General features: G+C 35.0%; 1 protein-coding gene across 2 annotated transcripts in view; it reads left to right on the top strand.

Moving 5' to 3' along the window:
- GABRG2 (gamma-aminobutyric acid type A receptor subunit gamma2) overlaps window positions 1-17,711 on the top strand; it is a 96,870-nt gene that overhangs the window by 22,589 nt on the left and 56,570 nt on the right. For both annotated transcript variants that reach the window (XM_034656768.1, XM_034656769.1), the window contains exons 2-6: window positions 3,252-3,403; window positions 4,902-4,969; window positions 7,499-7,719; window positions 10,732-10,814; window positions 13,564-13,701. In XM_034656768.1, the coding sequence (XP_034512659.1) occupies window positions 3,252-3,403; window positions 4,902-4,969; window positions 7,499-7,719; window positions 10,732-10,814; window positions 13,564-13,701 (662 nt within the window). The remainder of the gene's footprint in view (window positions 1-3,251; window positions 3,404-4,901; window positions 4,970-7,498; window positions 7,720-10,731; window positions 10,815-13,563; window positions 13,702-17,711) is intronic.

The following is a 17,711-nucleotide window of genomic DNA, read 5'->3' as shown; positions in this document are numbered from 1 at the left end:
CTTTTCTGGCACTGTTTTCACTCAAACTATGAAAAAATGTTTTTCATTATGGTAAGTTAATTTAAGAGTAATTTCAATTTTAGTTCTCTTTTTTTGTAAGATTACTATTTAAACTAAAGGGCACAAGAAATAACTACTTGTAAAGGCTGTTACATTCGGATAGGTGCCTTTAGAAGTTCAACTTCGTGCTCAGTGCACTCAACTGTCAAATCCGTTTTCTTGAATCATTATTAATCTGTTTCTGCCCAGGCCTTCTTATGGGGTTGACAATGCCACAGAATCCCTTGTGTAATGATCAGACTTCATTATTCCTAGACAGCCTACCTATAAATGAGGAGGTCTTGACTCCAAGGAATTCTAGAGAAACAGCCAACATTGAATGAGAGAGGCTCTTTTTTCTTTCTTTCTTTCTTTCTTTCTTTCTTTCTTTCTTTCTTTCTTTCTTTCTTTTTTTTTTAGACAAATCTGGAAACAATCCCAGATTATGCATCAGCCCCATTAATTTAGACCTCAGCTTGGAAAACTCTAGAGAATAAAAACTTCATTTATTTATAATGTAGGGGTTCATTATTTTTCTTCCTGGAAAACATCTGTTTTTAGTTTTTTCTCAGCACATACTAGATAGAAGCCTGAAAGCAACATCTATGGATTCGGGTTTTAATTACATGGTTGGAGCTGTTATAAATCTAGCAGTGGTCACTTTATAACAGTAATCATAATGGACCTATTTTCAGGGCTATGTGTCAGGCTCTGTGTGAAGCACTTAATAACCATTATCCTAACCTTACATAAAAATAAGAATACTAGCATTAACTCTATTTTGAAGATGAAAACTTTGTGAAGGTTAGCAAGGTTAAATAACTTGCCCCAGGTCATAAAATAGTAAATGTTAGAGGTAAGGCATGATGAATCCAGAAAGCAAACCAGTAATTTCTAATTCTGAAGTATATACTCTTAATTTCTCAACTTTTTTTTTTTTTTTTTTAAATTTCTCTCTGGCTAAGTAGGCAACCTCAATTTATGACAAAATCTATCACTGATACTTTTATATGAAATAATCCATTTGTTGTTTTGACATCTAATAGATGATGATTCTAAAAGATTTATTGATGCAATTCTGGAAAGTTGTCTTCCTTCTAAGCAAGTATCCCTTGTATTTTCACTTAATGTATTTTTCCTCCTAGTCTGCCAGATGATGGTAACAACAGTAAGACAGCACCATCATGCTTGGATTATTTACTTGTTAGTATGAGGAGCTGCTATAAGCGAGTGAACCAAATGATTTAATATATTTTCCCTTCCCTTAAAGAAACTTTAATAGGGTGCATTTGTCTGAGGGAGGGAGAGAAAGACAGACCGACTCAGAAGGAGGGAGGGGAAAGAAGAGGGAGAGTTTTTTTTTTTTTGTTTTGTTTTGTTTTAACACTTTTGCATGAACAAATTAAATGGTGGTAACATTTCATAGTGCTGGTATCCAAGGGGCCAACCACATTCTTTTCTCAGAGTTACTGGAGGGACTTGAAAATCTCTTGGTCAGAGAGCTGTTTTTTCTTCTTAAACGAGTGAGATTCAGGCCATAGAATGAGAACTCTCTCAGGCGGTGTGCAGCAATGCTCTAGAGAAATGATGAATTGAGGCCCAAGAAGGATTTTCCTGGCAGAGAACTGGCCTCTGCTGACACCAGGGACTTTGAGAACTCCTCGAAGTTTTGTCCAGTCCATCATACCCTGTATGGGTGGTTTAAGAAATTTAAATGTTGTTTAAAGTCGTTCTGCTAATTGAAGTGCCAGACGTAAGACTGGCTCTGTGAGGTTTGATGCAGACGTGCGGCTCAGTTTTTATAATGGTTCCTCTTTATAAAGCTTTAAAGGAATAAAAGAGGAGATTACTTGCTTAATCCATGCCAGTGATTACTCTTAAAACTTCATCTCCCATGCTCATTCTCAAGCCAGATTAATCATGCAATCAGCTTTTTTCTACCATATAGAGTGATTTATTTATCTATACATGCACACGTATACATACATATATTTTATATATGTAAAATGAATGAGTATGATTGTAGAAAGATGATAAATATGGTTTGTGCATGTATGTATGTGTGTATATATATATTTAAGGTAATGTGGAGGTGGTTTGATTTCTGACAAGATCCCTTCTGTAGCATAAATTTATGAAAATGAACTGAAATGGGGATGGGAAACTTTAAAGTTTTTTTTTTTTTAATTTTACCATAAACCACAGAAGTAGCCAATATTCACTGAATGCTGATGAAAATTGCAGCTGTTGCAAGGTTTGTATTGCCCTTAGATCTGGAAAATATGCTCTTAGGATCCTCTAGTGGGGGGTTAGAACTTGGGGCAGGGGGGAGGCAAGATAGAAGAATTCCACAATCTTTCCAAAGTCAGCCTTCACTTCTGGCCCTAATTGTGGGAGTTTTATGCAGGTTGGGGCACGGAAACTGAATCACAGGAGATTATGTAGCTTCTCAATCACTCCAAGTAGGCAATTTCCATTACACAATTATAGCATATTAACTATTAGCATGAGTTTTGGATTAGGAACTTCTGCTGTAATAAAGAGTGGGTTAAAGTCTACAACTACATTTTTCTTCATAGTACCAGGTTCTTAACAATCTAAGATAAATGAACCGCCCTTGCTTTCAGTGCAAGTGAGGGGAAAAAAATACACATACACACACCCTGGGGGAAGAAAAAGCAGCAAGACTAAGTTCTCCTTAGTAGTTCAATTGAGAGGGGAGAGGCTTGTCTGGCGGTTTGTGGGAGTGAATCTAATTATCAGTCTCTTACTTTCATTAATAGGTTGAAGCAAGTTAACTTCTTAGGGGAGGAAGAAGTAGACATTATGTCTGAATTCTGAGACTACATTATGATCATTAAGCATCACCTTCACAAAAATAGTTTTTTCTTAATGAATCCTTCATGAGGTTGGGCAGGTGGACAGGAAGAATATCAACTATGGAAAAGGAAAAATCACTTGTAAAACATGGTATACTTATAGATGGGAAGACAGAGCATTCTGGAAATTGGAGAGTACACTAATAAATTTGAATCTACATCTGTGCAGTTTAATTAGCTAGATGGAGCCTCAGTGAAAAATTTCACTATCATCCATTGTAATACATTCCTGTAATCCTGTTTCATTTCTCCTTTCTCCCCAGTGGTCTGTAAGTAAAAAGTCCTCTTGGATATAGTCTATATGTTTTCTGAACAATTTTTTTGTTTTCTTAGCCTCACTAGCCAAAAATCTGATGATGACTACGAAGATTATGCTTCTAACAAAACATGGGTCTTGACTCCAAAGGTTCCTGAAGGTGATGTCACTGTCATCTTAAATAATCTCCTGGAAGGATATGACAATAAACTTCGGCCTGACATAGGAGGTATGTAGAGATGGAAGAAAACATGCCTACTACATTAGAAGAAAACATTCGTATGTTTCAATAACCAGAAATACTTAAATGATCATTATATGCTCTAAAAATAAAGAATGTATAAGTAGCATTCAGGCATCAGGGTGGAAGGGCCCTTGATAAATGCAAAATGAGGAAAGAGGATTGATAATCTTTAAGTGAGCTGTGAGAGCTGGAAATCCAAATTCTCCTAGATATCTTAGACAAAGGCTGTAGAAGGAATGTGACAACTTCTTTATGAAGTAACATCAAAAACAAACAAGTAAATAATGGTAAATAAAGGATATATTAGTTACCTACTGCTGTGTCACAAAACATCACAAATCTCAGTGTCGTATGATAATAATAAGCATTTATTTAGCACTTTGCGAGGGGCAGTCTAGTTTAAATTAAGCCAGGTTGGGGCTGCTCATTTAAGAAACCTATATTCTCATTCTACTCCTGGGACCAGCAGTCTAGCTAAGAGTATCCTTCTCATGAAAATAACAAAGAGCAAGACAGAAAGTAGAGCCTCATACATAGGACTTAATGCTTGAGATTAGAACTAGCGTATTCCCTTGACCATGTAGTATTAGCCAACACAAGTCAGATGGTCAAGCCCGAAGTTCAGAGGCAGTGGAGTAGCCCCATTGGGGTGAATGCAGAGCATTGATGCAGGGACTACTGAAGAATTCAATCCAACACAGAAAATTATGGCATGGCACTTTCAGGGAGAGTGGATAAAGATGAGAAAAACGTACTTGTTGAATTGAAGCACAGAATGATACTGCGAATCCTTGTTCATTAAATCTTAAATGAAAATGGAGTACGTCCATTTGGTCATGGATGTAATACATGATTTTTAATCAGTCCTCTTTGACAAATAGATGTGTATTGGGTTTCCGTATGGTTTCCTCATATTATTTGATGAGTCACACAATTGAGTTAGTCATTGAGGAAGATTGATTTTGTGTTGGTTGAGGTGTATAAGGATAAAGTGGTTATGAAAGGAATCAACAGAAGGCAATGTTTCAAAAACAATTCACAATATTTGTTGCTCTTCATGTCTACTTCATGTTTCTAATGCATATTTTTTTCTAGATCACTAAGTAGTTTTTTTTTTCTACATGGGTGAAGTCAGGTTACCATACCCAAATAGATTCCAGGGCTTAGAGATATATCTGAGATATATGAGAGAAGGTTGAAGAAAATCTGAGCAGTGTTTTATTTGTTTCTTATTTTTAATTTAATTTTGAAGGATAATCAGTTTCAAACTCTAATATGCTTAGTTACTGCATTTACATGCTTAAAAAGGAGATTTTTTTGGGAAACAAAGAGTTCTTTAAATGTAGTGAATTAGTTACACCAAATTAGTTGTGAATAAATCACTTCTAATGTAGCAAAATAAATTTATTTCTAGAATAACACAGGCTAAAACATTACAATGTTGTGCTTCCCCACATGCACATATCTATCATTCTCTTTACAGTGAAACCAACATTAATTCACACAGACATGTATGTGAATAGCATCGGTCCAGTGAACGCTATCAATATGGTAAGTGTCTAATTGTCTATTTTGTTAACACATTAGGAGATGTGGCATCATAAAATTGCAAAAATATGCCAACAAAAAAAATCATAAGGGAGAGACAATCTTTCAGATTCTTTTTTCTTTATTGCAATATGAAGTTAATTATTTTTTGTAATTTGTTATGAGAATTAAATGTGATCATATGTACATAAACTACTTTTTGTAAAAATGGTATACTTTTAAAATTCAACAATCATAGCTTATTAGAAAATAAAATATAGTACTCCACTAACTTTTAGAATTTGATGGTGTGGAGAGGGCGTAGTTTGCTTCAAATTGGAATTATTTATCAGAAGAAATAATGGATTAGATGTAACAATAAATGTAGTTTTGTTCTTGTATGGCACTTCCTGTCTGAATCTGAAATAAGAAACTAGACTGGAGTCTAGAATAGAATAGAGTAGAGCATACCCTAACCATAACATAACATTAACAAACATGACATAGTCATAGTATAATTCTGAAATAGTGTTTACCAAGCTAGCAGTAAAGACACTCTGTTGAGTCAGGGAGATGAGAAACTTTAAGTGTTCTCATTTGGGGTGATAAAAAAAAGTCTACCACCACCTGCCTACTCCGTGCAAGTAAGTTTGCTTGCTTAACCATTAAACAAATACCAACACAGGTCTTCCTTATAACTAAAATTTTCAGTATATTTAGCATTCTAATGCAAATTACAAATATTTAAGAAAAAGCTATGTGGATGGTTTACTTAATTAGAACTTTTAATTTCAGGAATATTAGTTCCCAGAACTGCTATCCCAGGACCACATTTTATGAAATGCTGGTTCAATGAACCTTAAAGCTTTTATTTTTGTGCGTGTTTTTTTTTTTCCTTCTTGCCAAAATGTTGATCAGAAGTTATTTAATCACTTTATCTACTGGCACATCACTAATTAGTTGACAAAGAATTTCATAAAATAGGTTCCCTTCTTACTGTTTGTAGACTACAAATATGGAACTAAGTGGTGAACTAAGTGATATGGCTTACCCTAGTGGAAATGTAGTTAGTTACAATAAGATACCACAGCAGGAGATGCAAAGAAATAACACAGAACAATGCAAATGAGGCAAAGGAAGAAGATTCTGGGTCTGAAGCTGACAGGCTGTGTATTTTGGGGCAAATAAATAATCTCCCTGTTTGTGTTTTTCGTTATGAAATAGTGGTGGGTTGATGGGATGGAATAGGAAATACGGATGATTCTCATTGCCCAGCTCTCATGTTCTAAGTACATTGAGTTTTTTTCTTCAATTTTCTCATTTATAGACACCATTTAAATCAAGTTATAAGATAATGTTAAAGAATATCTATATACGACAAATCAGAACTTGGGTGCTCTGACTCCAGGTCTAATGGTCTGAATTCACATCACACTCACTTCTCTTTTGATTGAAGTCAGGCATTTGCCACTTCAGTGATATATATTTGAGGGTAATCATTTCTTATAGCACTTTGCGAACGTGCTTTGTGATGTAGTTAGTACCGTAGGAAAGATTATTTTTTAATTGGTTCATTTCCTCTTGTGTGGAGAAAAGAACAACTACAATAGTAATAAATATTGAAAAGTCACCTGACATTTGGTGTTGGCTATCTGCCAGACACCACACAGACTACTTGATGTGTGTTCCCCTTTTCCATCTTCACACTTCCTAACAAGACGGGTTCTTATTTTATTTTATTTTATTATTTTATTTTATTTATTTTATTTTATTTTTTGTCGGGGGGGGTGGGGGAGAACCCAAGCAGGGGGAGCAGCAGGCAGAAGGGGAAGCAGGCTCCCTGCTGAGCAAGGAGCCGGATGTGGGACTACGATCCCAGGACTCTGGGATCATGACCTGAATGGAAGGCAGACACTTAACTGACTGAGCCACCCAGGTGTCCCAACAAGATAGGTTCTTAAAGATCCCAATTTTATTATGAGGCAACTGAGCCTCCAGAGCTCCAGTTTAGGATTATTTTGAATATTATGGACTGTCTTCACTCTTTAGCAGTGAATTCTGAACCTGGCTGATTATTTTCCTAGAGATACATGTGGCAAGGTCTGGAGATGTTTTTAGCTGTCACAATATGCGGGGGCTTGGGAGTGGCAGTGGTGGTGTTGGTGCTACTGGCATCTGGCGCATAGAGGCTAAGAATGCTACTAGGCTTTCTAAAGTATACAACACAGTCCCCACAACAAAGAATGAGCTGGCCCAAAGGAACAAGAAAAGCTGCTCTAGAGACACTCAGTGCAAATGATTATATCACAACTATGATCTTTTGCTAGAATTCATCTAAACAGGTCTATTTTTTCATAAAACTATCAATCTGTCTACAAAAGATGGGTGAGTCTCCTTAGCAAAGCTTTCATTTTCTTTTGGATTATTCAAAACTAAAGGAGCTTTGCTTTGTATCAGCAGTGCGAATACAAATGATAAATATAAACAAATGCTCTATAATACAATTGTGTGAAAAATGTTCTATTTCACCTTTTTCTTTAAAAAAAAAAACAGGAATATACAATTGACATATTTTTTGCCCAAACGTGGTATGACAGACGTCTGAAATTTAACAGCACCATCAAAGTCCTCCGATTGAATAGCAACATGGTAGGGAAAATCTGGATTCCAGACACTTTCTTCAGAAACTCCAAAAAGGCTGATGCACACTGGATAACTACCCCTAATAGGATGCTGAGAATTTGGAATGATGGTCGAGTCCTCTACACCTTAAGGTATGCTTTTGAAAAAGGAAAGGAGTAATCTCTGGGAATAAAACAAAGATCAACTACACACTCTTAAGAGGAATGAAAGAAATTTCAACCCTGCATCAGGGCACGTGTGATCAAAATAGTATGTGATAGTACAAAATTAGTTTTTCTTTCTCTTATCAGTGAGCTTTTTCAAACTCATAGGTGGAACTTACTTTCTGTGACTGAGGTGAGAACTCGGTTTTCTCGCAAACCATGAAATTTCCCTTGTCTTTAAGGATACCTGGTTTTTGCCTCAGTCTTGGCTTTTGTATGTGTGTCTTGCTACTTTAAGATAACGAAATGAAAACACAGTCAGTTATCCTTGGGACCACTAGTTTTTATGCTAGGAAATGTCTCTGTTTCCAAGGAAACCATTGCTAAAGTAGAAATTTTGATGAGGAGGTCTCTTGTAGCTTCTTCTCTTCTAGCTGCACGATAGCAAATACAATGAGTTCTGTCTCCCAGCACCCACTCTGCGCTACTACTCTGATAGGCTATTTGACTTGATTTATTGGCTATTTTGGGAATATTCTTCTTTAGAGATAATTTGAAGGGGGTATCTTTTATTTTATGAACTTAAATGTTAAGTAACAGTTGGGAGATTTTCTACTTAAATTATGCCATTTTCTTAGCACTTAATACTGACATGTATTTAAAATATTTTGATGTTGAGGTTTCTCATGGGTGAGAGTATATTATTAAACAACATAATAGATAATTACGTAGACTTAAGAACCAGACAAATCTGGCTTTGGTTCTTAGACCAGGATCTTACTATCTATATGAATTAGGGCAACTCTCCAGATTTGTATGTAGAGGACTTAGGGACAGTTATCTAGCTGCAGGGGTCTTGGTGCTAGAAGATGTATTTCAAAGTTTTATTAGTAAGCTTGATGTTTTTACTTGGTTACATCTTTATTTGAAAAAAATTAGGTAGGAATTGATAGAGATTATTGGAAAGGGGGCACCCACCACTCCCATGGTTCTTGCCCCCACCCAAGACAGTCTGAGCAAACTCTCTTCATTTCTTTAAATTCTATAAAAAATATAATAGAGTGATTCTTCTAGTATTACTATAAGGACTAAATGGGCCAATATGTAAAGTACTTCACGTGCAGCCTGATCTATAGAATCACAAAAGATATTATGAATAATATGATTCTTATAGATCTTAGTATCCTGGAACTTCTCGCTTCAAAATGATTCCTTTTAAAAACTCTTGTGGCATATTCTTTATTCCTTATATAACATTTGGCATACAAAATAAAATACTTTACAATGGCTCAAAAACCTTTATCAGAGTTATGTCAGTAACTAGGAAAAATGGCCATAATTACGAAAGAAATCCATGGCATATAGTTTGTATTCATCGTGGGTTTCATTAAATGTGAGAGATAAGGTAATGACTGAAATTAGAATCTAGGGGAAAATAAAGTTTGATAAATCAGAGTCAGTTTTGCTTTTGAAATATTAAGTCACTCACACTATCCCAAGTCCCACGATTGTTCTCATAACTACACTCATTTTTTCACTTCTTTTAATTTGTAGACTCTCTGTACAATATTTAATTATGGAAACCACCTCAAAAATGCCACTCATGAGATTCAAAGTTTGAATGAGTTGAGATTCTATACAGGAGATGATTTTATTCTCGTTGCTAAACTATAATAAGTTATGAATATTTGTGTGTGCAGAGATAATATATGTATCTTTGTATCTGTAATCTCTCTAAATTATTTTTAATTTTAATTCCAGTTTAATTTGAAAATAGTAAAATATCAAATTTAATTATAATTTCACTTACAAATAAAACTAACCTTTCCTTTGGAAGACCATATAATTACTGAGTGACAATGATTAAAACCTGTGGCTTTGGGGACAAATAATCCTGAGTTCAAATCTCAGCTGTGCTGCTAGCTTTGTGACTTTGGACAAGCTCAAATACAATAAAGCCATAATAACTCTTACTAAATTAGAGAACAATTTCCCATACCTACTGCCACATAGATGATTAAAGGCTCATATTATTATTACTTATATTTAAGATCAGTAACTGTCCTATTATACCATAGAAAAATGAAATCTCCCCAATTAAAAATTATGCTGAATTGTAAAATCTTAAAAAATGTTTATAAAATATTTTTTTACTTCAAGATTAATACCTGTAAGATATATAGCTAACAAATAAGAAATCTTAAAAATCATCTGTACATCACCATTATAATTTTAGAATATATTCATACTTCTCCAAAGATGGTCAAAACATCTGGATCTCCATTAAATTTCTCTCTCCTAGAGTCCCAGCCCATATTGAAATCCAGAAAGTCTGTATCTTTAATAAGCACCCAGATGCAATCTAATTGAGATTCACTGGCAAACATTTTTCTAATGTCTGTGTATGTGTATTTAACATTTCTTGTTTGCCATTAAATATTCTTCTGTATAACATCCTATTTATGGCTTCATAGTGTTCCATTATAAGAATGCATACTACTCCATTGTGAAATATAAGTATTTCAAAAGTCACATATAGTAATTTAAATCTAACAACTAACAAGTACTTATAAACAGAAGGTTCTGCTTTAATTAGCAGATAAGATCTGAGAATTTATCATTATTCATTTACATGCAAACAATAAATGAGCTTAAATTCTTAATACTGTTCTGTTAAGTTAAATATATTCACCGAACACTCTCATGAGTGCAATTAATTTGTCAAAAAAATTATGTGATCATAAATTTTGGAAAAAATGGAGTTGCTTTCAATGAGATCCATCGCTTGGTCTGTGAAAATGGTCTACATTAAGTCTTAAGTAATTTTCTCCTGGATTTGGTGGGTTTCTTCAGGGAGAATCACCTTGTGCTATCAATAAGAATATGAGATGTATTCTTGAGGAATAAAGATGAAGAATAGTCATTAAAAATTGTACCAATGTACATTCTTAAAACTATGTCTAAACGATTTCCATTTAGGTTTCCTATCTTTCTATTTAGGTTGACAATTGATGCAGAATGCCAACTGCAGTTACACAATTTTCCGATGGATGAACATTCCTGCCCCTTGGAGTTCTCCAGCTGTAAGTAATCTCATTCTGTATTCTGTGTTCTGTATCCTCTCTCACCAACAGTTTTCTAATTGCAATGCCAACTAATTGGGAGACTCATAGAGAATTCATAATCAAGCAATTTGTTGACTTTGAAGATTTTGACAGTTACTTTCATCATAATACCAGTTTTATCCCTATTACAGTGATTCCTGCAAAAGGATCTATTTTATAAGAAATTACAAGTGGGTTTCACTGGTGTATGAACTTTTAATAAATTCACAGTGGCTGCCTGAAGACATTTTCCATTGTGGACAGGCCTGGCCACAATGGAAAGGTATAACGGTGGATTTTACATCCTTATTCCCTGCCCTATCCCCACACTGACGCACAACCCCCATTGGTGCAGGAGAAAAGAGTAGCAAAATATTTGCTACTTATTTTCTCCCTTACACATCAGGAGGTACATAGATTCAACAGTGTCATTTGCTTATTTCAATTTTAGTACACCTGTTAAAGATAGCAAAATTGAAAATTACCTTCTCCATCTGGAGTTCAAACAACATCTACAACTGCCTATCTACGAGTGAGTGGAAGACTAATTTTTGGTGTCTTACGGGTCTAGTTGAAATCCCCACTCCATCACTGTGGACTTGAACAAATTACTAAGCCTTGCAGTGAGTCCATATTCTCAGGTGCCCAATAAAGATTAGGAGACCTGCCTCACCACAATATTGTTTTGTTGATGTAATATATGTAAAATGCTTGGTATGCTACCTCACACACAATAAGATTCAGTAAAAAGCTCTATTAATCATTATTATTATTATTATCAGATAATAGACAATATACCAAGAGGACCCATGATGATTCTGAAACAAATTAAGCTTTAGTAACCTTCATAGATATTTTCTGCCTGAGCCAAAACCAAGCTTCAGTTTCCCCCAGATGTTTGCCTCACTATTTGTTCAGCACCCATGTTAGGTTGCTCACCTCTTACTTATTTTTGGTCTGCCAACATGCATACTAGGCAGAATGAAAAACTGCTTATGAATTTTAAGTTTATGTTTCTATAAATAGAATTTCTCAGGAAGTAACAGACTTATAAAAGTCAACTAAGTCGTAATAACTATACTTTAAAAAAAAATCAATGATGAGAAAAACAATCATCTGTTCATCATTACATCAATTCCAGAGTGAACCAGAGGAAAAATATCACTGTATATCATCTATTTACAAAAGTTCCCGTTATAAATCTTATTTCATATGTTTTACTTTATCCAAGAATGGAATATTTTTAAGTAAAATCTTCCCCAAGCTTTAGGAGATTAGACTTCATTTCTATTAATTTCCAACTAGGACTACTCCTCTTCTGAGTCAGCTAAAATTTAATAACTGATGATTTCTGTGTCTTTAGGTCACTGGTGGACAACTGTCCTCTGAACCCAACACTATTTAATGTTCCTTATTGGTCTCAAAGAAGTTAAATCACCAACATGTTCTCCATAGGAAGTTCCCTAACATCATCCTTCTCTTTCTCAGTTTTCAGCACATCCTGCCCCCACTACCGCTGCTCCATGCTAATCTGGGGATCATGCTTTCTTATTCTTTCATCTTAGTTAATAAACACATACTGCACAACTACTTGGACCAAAAGAAGAGAAAAGGAAGACCCATAGGGATTTTATTCCAAGTAGTCAATCAGCCTCCATAATTAAGACTCAGGTTTATATGACATTATTACTAGATAAATAGTTTAGATGATGTCTAGTTTTGCTTATCATCTATCTATATTTTTACCTGAGTTTATTCTAAGATTTTATTTTTAAGTAATCTCTACCCCCAACGTGGGGCTTGAACTTAAAATCTCAAGATCAAGAGTCACATGGTCTACTGACTGAGCCAGCCTGGCACCCTTACTCGAGTTTATTCTACAATTAACTTAATAATGTTTATCCATTCAACAAATACACATTGACCATCATTTTCATGAAATAAGTACTACCATGATCCCCATAAAGAAACAAATAATTTGGGATAAAAATGAAGAAACTTATCTAAGGTATTACGGCCAGCAAATGGTACTGATAATCACTACATTATCAGTACAATACCGCCTTCATGAAGGCTTTCTGTTCTCCTGGCTGAACATGATAACTTCTTCAGAATCTACATAATGCTCATTGGTATCTTCCCTGGGGCATTTCTACTTACTAGTCTTAATTGCAATAAGTAGAACTTCTGCATATATTAAAATGAAGTCCCAACAAATTGAGAAAGAGAGAATAATGTAAGTTGAGGTTCTTTTTCCCAGTCACCTTCCACTCCAAGGGCATGCCCTGGAGCAGCATTTGAGTCTGCTCCTCTCTATTATTTTCTGTTTTTGCGTGACTGTCAATACCTTGCCCTGTTAACTCCCCTTCATCATGAAATAATGCCTTGCATATGTATTATTGCTTATATACTGTCTACTTTTTATATCTTACCCTAGACAATGCAAAGTATGCATATAGTATACATGAAACCATGTATAGTATACCTTCTATGCAAATTAAGTGACTTTCAAGGGTAATTTTGACCTCATAGTTTTTGAACTTCCTGTTGGGAGAAGATGTCATTGTATTTATTTTTTCTATTGTGATGCTCTTTAGTTCAGGATCTTCTTCTAATTTATAAATCAGTCTCTTTCACACCTACCTCAGTGTCTTTTTCATGGAAGGTGGTTGCTACAGATGTTCATTTATAAATAATTTTAAATGTGTGCTTTCCCATCTCATGGCAGATGGCTATCCACGTGAAGAAATTGTCTACCAATGGAAGCGTAGTTCTGTTGAAGTGGGTGACACAAGATCTTGGAGGCTTTATCAATTTTCATTTGTTGGACTGAGAAATACCACTGAAGTAGTGAAGACAACTTCCGGTAAGGTGCACTTGAATTTTAAGTGACCCCTTCCAGAGTTAAAATTCTGGGATATGTATAATTCAGAAGGCTTTTCACTACCTGTCTGCAAATGATATACAGAAAATTAAATGAAATGTTTTAATTTACCAGAGAAAAATTATAATTGGTATTTTAGCATAATAGATAAATATAAATGGATTCAATCAATTTGAAACAAAATGGAGTAAAATTGGATTAGTAAATTATTTGTGTAATTTCTTTAAGCAAAAATGAGTAGCAATTATTTTAAAAGCAGAAAATATTAGGTATAGGTGTAATGTTTCTTTTAGGAAATAGGTTTCATGGTATATTGAAATAATAGCATTTAAAGTAATCACACAGGGAAAATTAACTTTCTACCAATGCAGAAACGTGATCATAAAGGATATGGACTGATTCGCCATTCAGTAATTTAATATTTTAAATTACCTATGTCATGGATATGGGACAGGCCTGGTTTCAAATCCTAGCTCTATCAGTTACCACTTATAGATATTGAGAAAATTACTGTATTTCTCAGGGATCAACTCTCCCAGATACCTAATGTAGACCAAAACAAAAACCGGTATCACAGGCAAACTATGTGTATGAAGGGGAAAAAAAAAAAAAAAGGAAAATGCTTAGAATGATACCTGCCACTTAGTGAGCATTCAATAAATAGTAGCTTTTACTAATATTAATTATAATTCTCAGGTGTGCATGGGACCTAATGTGGTCAGGACTTCAGATTTCTTAAGAGAAGCTAAAAATCTTTATATCAGTATGATTTTTAACGGTATTAATTGAATTGATTTAGCAACCCATGTGGTGTAATTTAAACAGTTTTCCAGACCCGATCTGTCTCATGGGTGGCCAATATAAACCCTCTACAAAACCCTCCACACAGATTATTCTAGCTACTCTTTTTTAAATTATGTGAATCTAATTATGTCCCCGTTCAAATATAAACATTGCGTTCTTAACTTACTATCAAGACATGTATTTTGATGGTGTGTTTCTGTGAGTTGTTTTCTGTTGACTTATTTACACATACCTGATTTATTTTTTCCAAAATTCATAGGACATATTTTTGTGTTGACTGATTTGGAATAAGGCCTTGGTCCATTGTACTTAGAGAAACAAATTAAGGATCTACACAAAAAATAGAAATTTAAGATTATATCTTCATAACCATCATCCTCCAAATGAGAGCTATCTGGTCCTAACACTGTTATCGACAGTGTTTGCAGATTTCTCAACTCTCTTAATTTACAAAAAGAATATAAAAGAAGGTCAAAGAAATGCTTGAGTATATTTTTGAAAAGTGGCCTTCTGTTCCCTTATTCACTGCAAATCCTGAACATCAAGTACTAGAACAGTCTTTTATTTGGTCCCCAAAAAAGATTCAGGATTGCCTTAGAACTGGTTTTCCATCTGTGAAAGGAAGAATATGTGTAAAAATAATCTCTAAGTCTGCATGCTTCCAGAATGAGAAATTGGGCATTAAATTGTATTGTATATTCATATTTCTGTTATTATTGAAGCACCCTAAAACAGAACCCAAAAATTGATGATTAGCAGGTCTTTTTAGTCATTTGATCCCAGAGGGGCAATAAAATCAAATGGCGGTGAGGGATGGGTTGGCTTTATATCACAGGGCCTAACATCATTACCTCCCCAATAACTCATACTGAGAATGATCTAGAGTATTTACTGTCAATCAAGAAATATTTCCAGAAGGAAATGATCTACTTACTTAAAGCATGGCAAGAAAAATTACCAAGGTGTCACGAAGCTATTAATCTTCCTGAAGAAATCAAAGCAAAACTTCACTGATATCAGATTTGATATTGAGTAATATCATTTAATTGATTGCATCAACTCTGTGAATTTTAATATGGTGGTTAGCCTCCATGTCGGTCTTCTTGTTCACTCCTTGCTCTTGCTAGTTTGTATTTTGTGTGTGCACCATTTCAATTGCACCTGCGGAGAGAAAGGACTGAACCGAAGCTTAACACCAAAGCTAAGAGGCAGCCTGATTCTTGTGATTGATTTTGTAATGACTGGAAGTTTCTGCATGACTGTTTGATTTCTGATGCTGTTCTTACTTTCAAAGCAGAGCTCTATAAGTAGTTAATACCTACTAGGAAGTTATTAAAACAACTTTCTTGGGAAATTATCAGAAGATCAAATTTATATTTGTTTTAAATCTTAGCCTTATTACAATGTGATTTTTCTCCTCGACTTACAGTGAATGTATGTCCTTTTAAAAAGCCTTGGTCAAAGCTGAGTGAAAATATTGTCTAAAATCTGACCTAGGGATCTGCAGGGATTTCTAACCTTCGTTCATTTAAGGCCATCTCTCATGACTTTGTTATACCCAAGTAGTGACTCTATTGCTGGTTCCTTATATTAGGACCATAATGGGGAAAAGCAGAAGCATCTGACACAATAAAAGTTGATAGAAAAATATAATGAAAAGCAAACAAATGTTCTTAAATTTTAAGTGTGTATATTTGTGCTCTGCAGATTGAGTATATTGAAAAAGAGAGAAAGAAAGGTATTAGAGAAATGGGAAAGTGCAGCTGTCACTAAAGCAAAACATTTCATTGATGTGAACAGAAGAGTAGAATGATCATTTCATAGGAAAGAATCTTCTCACCATGTAAATCTATTTGACAATCTTTGCATCCACCACCTGAATCATCTCGTTTACCACCAGTCATATCTGTATCATATTTGAGGAAAATATTGCCTTGGTGGTACATTGATAAGACTTGAAGGATACTTTTAGTTCATAGTCAGTCTATCAAAACAGATTCTGGATCCATGATTTCTCCTCCGAACCATCATGTCTTTATAATTGCTCTGCATCTGGGAACAGCACCATCATTGTCCCAGTGAGCCAGGCGTGAACACTCAGAGTCATGTCTCTAACTCCCACCTCTAATGAATCACAAAGGCGCTTATGCCTCTGAAGCATCTTGTGTAACTGTCCTCTTTTTACTTGCCATCACCACTGTCCTAGTTCAGGATTTCGTCTGTTCTCATCTGGAGTGTGTTGGTAGCTTATTAAGGTTACGTCCCTGCTGTCAGTCTCTCTCTTCCACAGTCTGTCTTTTACACATTAATCATACAGGCTAGCACTTACAGAGCACTAACTACATGCACTGTAGCCAACCCTTTATCTAAACAACCTACTTGAATTCTCGTAACTATGATCCTGTTTACTACACATCAATACCCAAGGTGTCACTGTGGATGAGGAAACAGACTTCTAGAGGCTCATTTACTGCAGGGATCAGTTACAAAAGCTGGGCTGGAAGTTCACATGGCTCGCTCCTAGACTCGTGCTCTTAATTATTGAATGATTTTATTCTCACTGTGGCCCAGTGGATCTTCTGGACACACAACTTTCACCACGTTTCAAGAATTTAGTAGGTCAATTAGCACGAGCTATTGTTCCTAATATGCAAGCACCTGATCTCAGGAACTTTCCAGCTTTGTTTTCTAAAATTTCCCACCTGGTGACATAACTAATCCATCTCTGTTTTCTTAAACATAACAAGCCAATCCTATACACAAACTGAATCTTAGTCTTTCTCTTTTGGATGGCTTTTCAACTCATCTCTACCGTCTTTATGACTTTAGGGCTTAAAAGCACAGCACTTCTTCAATGAGGCCTTTACTTACCTTACCACCAAAACAATTTGTAGCAATTTTTAAATTATGCGTGCTCTTGGAGTCAGGCAGGTCAAGTTTGAATAGTGGCTTGTATTAATTATTTAATATATCTAAGCTCAATATCGCCAGTATTGCAGAATTGTTCTGAGGATAAAGATACTCCATTAAAAATGCTTAAAATTTTGCCTGGCACACAGAAAGGACTCTGTAATTGACGGCATTATCATTAATAATAATTATTATTATTATCATCATTATTTCATTAACTCTCCCTCAGAGCATTTTCACCCACCTTATAAAAACATAATTTCTGCCTTGTGTTGCTT

The sequence above is a fragment of the Ailuropoda melanoleuca genome, chromosome 3 (assembly GCF_002007445.2).
Source record: "Ailuropoda melanoleuca isolate Jingjing chromosome 3, ASM200744v2, whole genome shotgun sequence".
In the NCBI taxonomy this organism is placed as follows: domain Eukaryota; kingdom Metazoa; phylum Chordata; class Mammalia; order Carnivora; family Ursidae; genus Ailuropoda; species Ailuropoda melanoleuca.
Note: the sequence above shows the minus strand (reverse complement) of the source record. Positions and strands in the feature narration are given on the sequence as shown.